This window comes from Leptonychotes weddellii, chromosome X (genome assembly GCF_054177405.1).
Source record: "Leptonychotes weddellii isolate Sample4059 chromosome X, ASM5417740v2, whole genome shotgun sequence".
Taxonomy (NCBI): Eukaryota; Metazoa; Chordata; class Mammalia; order Carnivora; family Phocidae; genus Leptonychotes; species Leptonychotes weddellii.
Window position 1 is genome coordinate 35,109,117 of NC_138385.1, and position 11,308 is coordinate 35,120,424.

Here is an 11,308-nt window from a genome sequence, read left to right on the forward strand (position 1 = left end):
GGAAGTAGCAGATGTTGGTTAAAAATTAGTCTGATCTGACTATTATGATAGGAAAGCTCTTGTCTTTAGCTCAAATCCAGCTATCAAAAGTTTTCATATTTAAAGAGGTATTCAAGTGTCGTAAATTTACCTGGAATTTCACTGTATGAAATACTTTTAAAAATAAATGTACCATTGACAGAAGCTTAGAAATGTTTTTTAGTGTATTGAATCAGCTTATCTGATAGCCGAATGGCGCGTTTCCCTATACCTAAGACAAGCTGTGATTTCTGTTAGATGACAGATTGTCTTGACCCAAGCAGCACAGCAGTAAAGTTTGAACTCATTGCTTCCAAAGAGGCTAAAAATTCAGCCTTTGATCTGTTTCTTAAATAGCCTTTGTTTACACTGTATCTTTGAAGCTGTAGTCTGCAGGGGTAATCGATTTTGGTGTTTTGTCTCTACGACCTTTCTCCCTTTTCCCCCTTTCCGGAAATTTCTTCTATAGCAATAATGCCCATGCTTCCGACTGTATGTCTATATTTTGTCTAAACATGCAACCCAAAAGGCAGATCTTCCTAATTTGACAGCATCCTTTTAAGATATTAATTTTTCTTTGACTGTATTTGGTTTTACAAAAAATGATTATTACTGAGGATTCCTTGCCCAGCCTAGAAGCCATCTTGAACTATTCAATTTTCAACAGTGAAAATGACCTGCTCTCCCAGTTTGATGCCATCCCAGGCAAAAAAGGCACTCGAGTTCTCATTTGGAACATCCGCAGGTATAGTATCTCAAGGGTGATAGAGTCAAGTAAGCAAAGGTAGTATGATGAAGGACATTTTCAGAAATCTCTTTAGAAAAGCAGAGGGGATCAATTTTGATACATATTTGTGTCTCTTTGCATAGCTTTCCTTAACTCTCTTGGAACCACAGCTCCCGTTTGAGAAAGTGGTTCTTACTGGTAAAATGTGGAGCTTGATAAAGTGGAGCTTGATAAAGTGGAGCAGTGGAGATAAAGTGTATCCTGAGGCTGTTGCCACAATCAAGACAGTTCAACATTATTCTAAGATCTTCAGAATCCATTTTGAATATCTTATATTCATGGACATTGTTTTGAGAGAGGATAATGATAGTTATTTTACATATTTGACAATGGCAATGAAGTATGAAAAAGACAAATTAGAATAACAAAGCACAACATGATCTTTAAAAATAAGGACCTCTTGTGCTTTCAGAGTAGCTGGATTAGAAGTATGAAAATCCTTGAAGCATGTAAATTTGAACTATGATGAGGCTGGCTTCACATCATGCGTTGAGAGCTAATAAAACCATCTAGAAATACTCTAGGATATGTCATCATTTGTTTAATCTTGTCGTGTCAAGTGGAATACATTTAACAGTGTCCACTAGAGACCACTAGAGAATCTAGAGACCTTTTGTATAAAATAGAGGGGATACGGGTATCTTTAGTAGAACAGGGTATCAGATGTATTCATTCTTCTTTTCCTCCTTAGGTGAAGTATTTTGCCTCATTTCTTAGCTGGGTAAAACTATATAAAAACTATGCTGGTTTATACAGAGTACTTTCAGTTAAAAAGAAGAACATAAGGAGGTTTTTTTTTTAAATACACATTAGTAATTTAGATCCTCTTGTGTCCTACTGGGAAAAATCTCAAGTAATGTAACTTATATTATAAAGGATCATTTTCCTGTGGTGTTTCCAGTGATTTAAAGATATTAGACCTTTTTCTTTGTACATTGTTTTTCAGTTACATGGTATTAGGCGTTATGTGAATAAAAGATTCCACGGTCAAAAAACTGTGGGAAAAGCTGGCCTGAACAAAATTTACCATGTTGCTTTATTGCAGGACTTCTCAGAGGCTTTCATATGCTAATGTCATTTCAATCTGCATTGAAAATGTTTAAGAGAACAATATAGTATGTGGTATTTCCCAATTAAAAAAAAAATAAAGTTTTTCCAGACCCCTTTTCCTTGAATGGTGAATGGTGAGGGGCAGGGAGGACAGGGAACCTCCTCAGAGTATGTGTGAGAGTGGGGTGAGGTAGCAAGTATCTGAAATATGCTGGAAAATTCAGAATATACTATTATAGTGAGGTGGGCTTCATACAGACCATAGTGGCTCTGGTCCAGCCCTGAGGAAGGAGCTACATTTTCAACACAGCAGCTCTGAGCTTGTGGAGCCTGAAGTGTGGGGGAGATGTTACTAGAGCTTGAGGTGGCCCTGAGGGCCAGCAGTTGTTTCTCAGTTTTATTCAGTCATACAGCCCTTATTACTTATCTCTTATTTAAGAGTATTTGGGGGAGCTACGATTCCGCAGAACAGACTTTGGGAACTGTTGTTCTGACATACATGTTTGCTCGATAGCCCATCATTTGTTTTGAGTTTTTTCCAGGAACAAAGATGGGTCTTGCCTTTTTACCCTGGCAGTTGTTAGTGATCTAGTCCAGGGTCTTGGAATGGATCAAAGCTAAGTAGCCCAAAAGGATTATGAAAAGAAGAAAGATCCTTACGAAAGGAATAGGAGTACCATTATAGTTAAATGATAATTCCAAAAATGATATTCCAGAGGACTAGCAGATATATGCTGTTTCTAGAGCGACCTTTTTTTCCCCTTGAAGAAATAGGATTAAATCTGGGGAATCTTGGTATTTCATTAGTCCTTATATCATTGCTGAAATCAGAAGTAGGTTTTGATTCATTCCTCTATTTATTCAGTTGGAGAAGATGATGCTGAATGACCTACCCAGCAACACCCAGAAAGTTGGGATCTATTTTAAGATCCCACTGTGAGGGTAGCTGACATCCATTTGATTTATCAGATCAGACATTTCCACCTTCCCTTTTTTTTTTTCCTTTTCTTCTGTACCTGGCATCACCACTTCTATGAAACATAGTCGATTTGTTTAGACTGGGAATACCTCTAAATATTGTGTGATCTTCAAACCAAGTAATTTATAGTTCCTTTGCACTGATAGTCAGGGAAAGAAATAGGTGTCTGAGTTTTGGCTCATATTGTTTCTTTTCTCTTGGGTTCCTAGTGCATTTTTGTCCTTTGGAGCCAGTATTTGTTAGATTGGTACTTGTCTCTTTTACCCAGAAATAAAGATGGAAAGTCTGAGTTGGACTTTGATACAGATCAGTATGACATCCTGGTATCAGACTTTGGCACAGAAGAAAAAGAGACTGGCGGTGGTACCTGTGAGCTGCCAGAAACAGAGTATTCTTTACGGGTGAGTAAGAGTGGGTTTTCTTCAACAATGAGAGGTAATATGTCTTGTAACATGAAAATATTGTAGAACAAGATGTCACTTTAGTTAGATAAAGATGACCAACTTCTCGCCCTGTGCTGAGATTCCTTTTCACTATCTCCACTATAGCTAATACAGTCAATAGCACTTAAATGCGGTAGTTGACATAACAAGGAATAGAAACTAAGCCAGATCTTTGCCCAGAATAGATCTCAGTCACTAGCAGTGTTTTACGAGGCTGTCAGTAGAATTGACAATGTCATATAATAATTTTCCCTTCACTGTTCCATAGGCATTTTGTGGTATTCTGTATATGAAGCCACGAATGAAAATTTTTCTGCGTCAAAAGAAGGTGACTACCCAGATGATTGCCAAGAGCCTGGCCAATGTAGGATATGATTTATATAAACCTACCTTCACAGTATCCTTACAACTACATAAAGTTGACCTCTTCATTTCAGGATTAGATTTCCAAGCTGGCATAGGAAAACAAAAACCTTTCTTTTTCCAATTGAAAATGTGTGTTATAATACAAATCCTATTACAGTATATTCTTTTATTTTAGAGAGAGAGAGAGAGAAAGAAAGAGAGAGCAGGGAGGAGGGGCAGAGGGAGAGGGAAAGAGAATCTCAAGCAGGTTCCACGTGGAGCCCAACATGGGGCTTGATCTCACGACCCTGAGATCATGACTTGAGCTAAAATCAAGAGTCGGATGCTTAACTGACTAAGCTACCCAGGCATCCCTACAGTATAGTCTTTGAGAAGGTATTTCTTTTCTTTTCTTTTTTTTTTTTTTTTTTGGAAGGTATTTCTTAAATCCCAATCGATGTATCAGTTTTATCAGAAATCACCTGGAAATTATTAAAATCATACAGCATCCGTAGATTTTGGAGATTCTGGTTCAGTAGATTCTGAAATCTCTTTTTTTAATAGGAAATATTTATTTATTTTTAAATCATCAGCTAATTCTAGTGAGTAGCCAGGTTTGAGAATCTCTGCAATAAGGAATGATCCACGCTCTTTGGTTTTTACTGGAATTTTGTTATATGTTACATTGATTGAAATAAGCAAATATTGACTAGAACTTGTTAACCTTTTGGGCATAGTATGGTTTTTGTTGTAACAAGTCCAGACTTACATTGATGGAAGTTAGGAGAGTGGAAATTAAAGGTTGATTTTCTAAGGTGAGGTAAATCTTCAACAGGTTTGACATGGATTTCCTGGTACTTGTCATAATGGCAGCCACTCAAAGGAGTAATTACTGATTTTCACTTCTACCCCCCATTGCACTGGGAATGGATTTCAGATACTTGAGAAAAATCTTAAGATGAACTATGGAAATGGGGTCCATCTCTGTTGATGGCTTTTGGGGCAAAAATAAAGTCTTTGAAAGGGTGGGAACTCCTCTAAGCGGTCGTGAAGAATTGCTCTTATAATTTATTTTCTAGTAATTAAGCACAGCTCTTGGCCCAAGAAACATGTTCACACTCGATTTGCTTTATCAAAGGCATTACCTAGTTTGCTTTGTCTTTCTTCCCCAACCAAAAATTAGAAATTGTTGTTCCCTTTTTTAAAAGCTGTGTGAGTCCTTACTCATAAGTCAATTGATTTTCTCCTTTTTTTTGGAACACATACCTTCTCTACTACAAAAGCTCTTTTTTTTTTTTTTTTAAAGCCCATGTTAACAAATCCAGAGCTAGCATTGTTACATCTGTAGGTAAATTAGTTGTCATATCACTGTATATAGGCTAGGATCTTAGTGTCCTAGGTTTAACAGAGCCGGTTTTAAAGAAGTGCTTTCTAACTACTGTTTCAGGGGATACCACATTTCTGCCTCCAGCTTCTTTCTTTTGTGGGTATCAGAGGGAACTCCTATGCAGTGTTAAAAAACAACATTCTCCTGAGTAAATTTGAAGATCTAATTGGCTTTATTAAGTGATTAGTGATTAGGGCAGCATCCCATCTAGCAATCTAGCAATTAAGAGATGTTCCCAGAAGCTGTATAAAATGGAAGGTATTTATAGGGTGGGGCCAAAAGTTGTTAGCAAAAGAAAAGAAAGGATTCTTTTAGGCCAGGTCATCTTCTTTTTGTGGGAGAAGGGAACAGCAGGGTTTTTATCATGTACATAGTGCTGATCAGGAAATTTCAGACTGACTGTTGAAAGGTCATACTCCTGGGATTGGTTGAAACCATAACTAAGGCTTGGTTTGTTGTCTTGCAGGGGCAAATGATTCCAATTTGGACTTGTTTTTTTTTTTAAGATTTATTTATTTGAGAGAGAGGGTGCGCACGCATGCGGAGGAGGGGGGGCAGAGGGAGAGAGAGAATCTCAAGCAGACTCCCCGCAGAGCAGGAAGCCCCATGCGGGCTCAGTCTCATGACCCATGAGATCATGACCTGGGCCGAAATCACAAGTCAGAGGCTTGACAGACTGAGCCACCCAGGCGCCCCATTTTTTCTTTTTTTTTTTTTAACAGCAGTACATTTGATATGTATTTCAGTCCTCCTTCCCATTAAACTAGTTACCTTCACCTATTAGAATTTGGGCTAAATGAATTCACTATAGGCATGAGTGAAATGAAACTCCTGATAAAATTTCCCCCGGAGGTCAGTGAGGGACAAGATCACTGATGTTGACTTATTTATTCCTCAGTTATCAAAGGCCTCTTTTCTCTTCTTGTCCTTTCTCCTTATACTAATTTGGGGAATCTCCTACCCCAGTGTACTCCCACCCCATGATTTAGAATTTTAAAAGCATGCAACAGAAGAATTTGACATATCTCTAAAAATGTTAATTTTATGGTATAGAGTTTTGGTCTGTTTGTTTTGGGGAGTTTGTCCTGTTTTGCTTTTTCATTGGAATAGAGTCTTATCTGAGGTTAGATTGGAACTTCTGGAGCCCAGAACATATTTTCTGAGCCAAACATTACTGTGTTAGGTACCCACTTGTATGATGTCTTTGTATCATACCTGACCCATTTGTTACATGGATTTGATGTGAGTAGCTTATTACGTAGGGGGGCAATGGAGATCATTTTTTGAATCAGTAACAAATAAATTTTAATTCATTTGGACTTGAAGATTTCTTAGTATTTGTTTTAATGGAAATTTCAGTTTCTCTGTTCTCCCCCTTTGTCTTTCTCCCTCTCTTACCTTGGTTTTTAAATCAAATAGAACTTGCTAAAAACACATCATGTTCATTTTTTACGTATCATAATTCGCCTCATTTCATCTATCCAAGGTTGTTCACTTCTTCCCATGAAATATATTGCAACAGGACTGTTCATTGTCCTTTTAACTTTAGAGGTGATTTTGTTCTTGGTGCTTTTGCTTTCATTGTGTTTTGTATGATTAGCAGGACTTACCTTATTGTTTATACAGTTGACTCTTGAACAGTGCGGGGATGGGGTGGGGTTAGGGGCACCTACCCCCTGCACAGTCGAAATCTGAGTATAACTTTTGACCCCCCAAAAACTTTACTAATAGCCTGCTGTTGGTGGGAGGCCTTACTGATAACATAAACAGTTAACATACATTTTGTATATTATATACTGCATTCTTAGAATAATATCTAACTTTTTCTTATTTTATTTGGTACTTCTGGGCTGCACAATTTATTTGTCTGTGAGTCTTTAAAAATTGTCACAAATCTCCAAAAATTTTTCTGATGTATTTATTGAAAAAAATCCACGCACAGGTAGATCTGTGCAGTTCAAACCCATGTTGTTCAAGCGTCAACTGAACTTGTGTGGATTTGTGTTGTACTAGTTACAACTCTTGTCTTACGCAGCAGCAAACTGAGGAACTTAGCAAGGGTTAAGTTAAGGGTTAAGTGTTTTGTGATTGTTTATGAATTTTTAAACCACTGATGGTATTTTAATGTATTTTCCTATACTCTTTTTTCTGCATGTATTTATGTATACATATTTTTAGATAATGCTTATTGTTACATTGTGAACATTTCCTAATGTTACCAAATATTTTTCAAGGACATAATTTTAAGAGGTACATAATAGACCACGTGAATATACCAACATTTATTTAGTCATTCCCTCATTGTCAAACATTTGAATTATTTGTTTTTCTGTCGTTATAACTAATTGATAAATCTCTGTAACTCGTTAACCTTTATGGGCTTTCCTGACTGTTTCTCTAGGATAAATTCCTGGAAAGAGAATTGCTTGGTCACAGATTAATAATATTTTTAAAGCTATTGCTACAGATTTTTTAAACGTCCCCTGGAAAGGGCATACCAATTTCTATCCAGTGGTATTTGATGTGTTTTGCTATAACATAGCGCAAAATGTTGTCTGCTAAATCCCTTGGCGTTTGTCTCCTTAATGATTTTCTTCTCAGAATAAGCAGGTGAAAATAACTTTTGGGTTCTCTTGCAAGAATAATAAGCAGTTTGGAGTAATGATGTATCATAACAACCGACTCATAAAGTCTTTTGAGAAGGTGGGATGCCAGGTGAAGGTGAGTGGTTAATGTTTCCTCGTCATAGAAGGCTGAAAAGAGGAGGAGGAGGATTTAAAATTTGCAAAGAGTATAGACTCATTAATGGCTTTTTTTTTTTTAAAGATTTTATTTATTTGACAGAGAGAGAGAGAGACAGCTAGAGAGGGAACACAAGCAGGGGGGAGTGGGAGAGGGAGAAGCAGGCTCCCGGCCGAGCAGAGAGCCCGATGCGGGGCTCGATCCCAGGATCCTGGGATCACAACCCGAGCCGAAGGCAGACGCTCAACGACTGAGCCACCCAGGTGCCCCTCATTAATGGCTTTTACTCCCATCTTATGATGGTTGTTAAATCTAATCCTGGAACTCTATGTTACCTGTGAGCTGTCTTTTGTTGAAAAGCTCTTTCTACTTCTCATTCTTCACAGTTGATCATTCCAGGAGCTTTACTCAGTGCATTTTCTAGGTAGCCGTTGAGAAGAGATAGTATTAGAACACCAGCAATTTTGCCGTGTGTATCAGTTTATTAGTGTTTAAGGTAGCTCTTTCTATTTTCTTGGGGAAACAATAAGGCATAGTAGAAGAAGCATAAAATTTAGTGGTTGATGACCAGGATTTGAGTTCTGGCTTTTCCACATAAAAGCTGTGTAACTTTCACTACATTGTTTAATTTCTATGAGGCTCATTTTCCTTCCCTGTAAGATAGAAACAACAGTAATAATTTTACCTGCTCTACCTCCTCTACAGCTTTACAAGGTTGAGAGACTTAAGTGGGATAAAGTATGTGAAAATACTTGATAAACTGAACTGTACAAATTATTACCATCATCTTTAATGTTTTAATGGCAATTTAAAGTAGTAATATCCGCAAGTGTCCTACTCATTCCTGTTTTACAGATAAGATTGCTAAAGCATGAAGAATGATAAACCGCTTTGTAGTACACAGTAGGACAAAGTTACGTATGATCCAGGACAGCTAGTTTATAGCTTGTGTTGCTTTCCCTTGTTATATCCTCTTTATACATACAACTCACATTTGTATGCCAGTCTAATTACACCTGGACTTTTAAAATCTCTTGTATCAGCTTGCCATTAATAACCACTGCAATTCCACTCCTTCTAGTAATTGTTTGGTAGCCTACATATATAAAAATTACTTATTGTAATAGAGTGTCATGTTCCCACAGCATCCTTAAAATCATTTTTTGGATGAAGTTTGCTTCCACTCCCTAGAACAGTAGTACATAGCCTTGATTTTTTTTTTTTTTTAGCATTGTCATTCTTTGTTCAAAGGAAATCTTATGGCCATCCCATAATATACAACGGATGAAGGTGGAAGTGTGTGTGTGTGTGTGTGTGTGTGTGTGTGAAGTAGAGATGGCAATTAATCCCTGGAAAACCCTAGAGAATCTACAGATCGTAGTTTGAAAATCTCTGCCTTAGAATTGGTCAGAGCTTCCAGTTCAGTTTAACACTTGAAGTGTGTTGAAGTACATTCTGAGTATTTCTCTAGATGTTGCTGTACTTTCCTTGCCTTTGAATGTTATGTAACCTTTCTATTACTGCTTAAAACCAAAAGGAAATGCCTCCAGACAATCACCAGTAATGTAAGTGTTGAAATTAATATTTTTTTCGAAGCCAACCCATGGAGAAGGTGTGGGAGTAATTGGAGTCATCGAGTGCAATTTCTTAAAACCTGCCTACAACAAACAAGACTTTGAGTACACCAAAGAGTACCGGTGAGTCTCTCCCAACCTGACGTGTTTCTGATAGTTTCTTCAGATACGATTCTCTTCTATTCTGTGAAACCTCTAAAACCATCTCTAAAAGCCAGCCAGATGAGTTAACTGAGAATTCCTTCAAATCAGTCTTCCAAGATTAGAGATAAAATGATTTGATTTTTCAATTAAAACTTACTGATACATGATAGAGCCCAGTTGAGATAAACCTTACCTTTAAAAAGTATGGGAAGAGCATGGGAGTCATTTCATAAAATACTTCTGGTGAAACAAAGAGTTGGGATTGATCCTAATGAAAAGGGATGAAAGGATCTGCAGGTATCGAATATGTTGGGGGGAAAAAGTCACAGTTTGAAGTTTGTTCCAAAAGAGTTTCTTGAAGCCAGTGAACAGATTGAGAGGAAAGCAGCGGGAAAGACGTGTGTTTTCATAGAAGCATCTAGATTTCATAGGTGAGACGAGAAAAGAATAAAAAAGGAACTTGACATTGAGGCTGAAGCAGCAAGGATATTTTTAGAAGACAAAAAAAAAAAAAAAAAAAAAAAAAGGAATCAATAAAGCCAGGATAAAATAGTTTGTTGTAAAACTTTTCGGGAGGGATGGATCATTCATTCCTTCTTCGCCAAGTATGAGGTATCTCCTATGTGCTAGGTACTAGGGACAGAAGAATGAAAGGTAAGAATCCTTGATGCCTATGAACAAATGGGATGAGATATATGCAGATGATAAACTCACATACCTATAAAATAATTGCTTCAATGGGGGATACATGCAAAATGGGAAGAGCCTTTAAATACACCTAAATGAGTCACACAAGGCTTCATTCACAAAGCAGATTCTATTTGAGCTTAAACTTGAAGGAGAAATTAGAGTTTGGAAATAGGGCAAGGACATTCTAAGCACAGGGAAGGATGGGTGCAAAGGGGCAAGCGGTGTTCTGGGAGTAAGGAGAGAGAAGGTATGAGGACATTTGGTGTCGCTCTCCTTGAAGCCTCAGTAGCAAATTTTAGAGTGGGGGAAAAGTATTTCCCCAAATCTCTTTTGGCGTGTACACAAAAAATGTAATAAAATTAGTTAACTCTTCTACCTCAATTTATCAGAAACCATAGGAATTTTAGGTTTAGTGCTTGAAAAAGAGCTGTTTGGATGGCAACGCTAAATTAATTTTGGGGCAATAGATTCTTGATCACTAGGGCTACTCAGTGGGTATGGTAACTACCTGCCCTCCGTTTAAGTAAAAAGACCCTTTTAAATGTGAGTCTGGTCCAGAGCAGAGATCTTTGACTGGGACTTGACTCTTCAGAGTGAAAGTTTAGAAATGACATCGGTTTGACAAGTCTCAGAGCCAAGTCATTCTCTTTCTCTTGAGTGAAAGGAACAGTGAATTTGTGGTGATTAACCAAATAGTTAAGATTTGTGAAATCCAAATATTAGATATTAAACATCACTTAACATCTTTCTTATATCCTTTCTGTCACACACACCCCCATCTACCTTTCAAATTTTAGAGGTATTAGACCTTGGCTTGTGATGTTTTGTTTCAGTATGATGAGTTTGAGGTGGTTGCAGGGGATTCAAATAGAGCTATTCCATAGACAGTAGGTTTATTTAGGTATAAACATCTAGGATTTTTGCCTTAAGTAGCTTAATATCTGCTACACATTTTATTAAAAACAGGAAACTAGTATACTATCCTACATACAGAGTCTTGAGGATAATAAATTTGCATGACTCTTTTTTTTATTCTTATGTTAATCCCCATACATTACATCATTAGTTTTAGATGTAGTGTTCCATGATTCATTGTTTGTGCATAACACCCAGTGCTCCATGCAGAACATGCCCTCCTCAATACCCACC

The 11,308-nt window shown here is 37.3% G+C and overlaps 1 protein-coding gene across 11 annotated transcripts in view; it reads left to right on the top strand.

The window, feature by feature from the left end:
- Nucleotides 1–11,308, top strand: part of MORC4 (MORC family CW-type zinc finger 4) — a 64,216-nt gene that overhangs the window by 12,001 nt on the left and 40,907 nt on the right. For 10 of the 11 annotated variants that reach the window (XR_014141235.1, XR_014141236.1, XR_014141237.1 and 7 more), the window contains 5 exons: nucleotides 616–763; nucleotides 3,103–3,235; nucleotides 3,546–3,674; nucleotides 7,611–7,730; nucleotides 9,348–9,448. Coding sequence is in view for 8 of the 11 variants with exons in the window: in XM_081808456.1 (XP_081664582.1) it covers nucleotides 616–763; nucleotides 3,103–3,235; nucleotides 3,546–3,674; nucleotides 7,611–7,730; nucleotides 9,348–9,448 (631 nt within the window). In the remaining 3 variants the exon portion in view is untranslated. The remainder of the gene's footprint in view (nucleotides 1–615; nucleotides 764–3,102; nucleotides 3,236–3,545; nucleotides 3,675–7,610; nucleotides 7,731–9,347; nucleotides 9,449–11,308) is intronic. The other variant, XM_081808462.1, reaches the window with a different exon arrangement.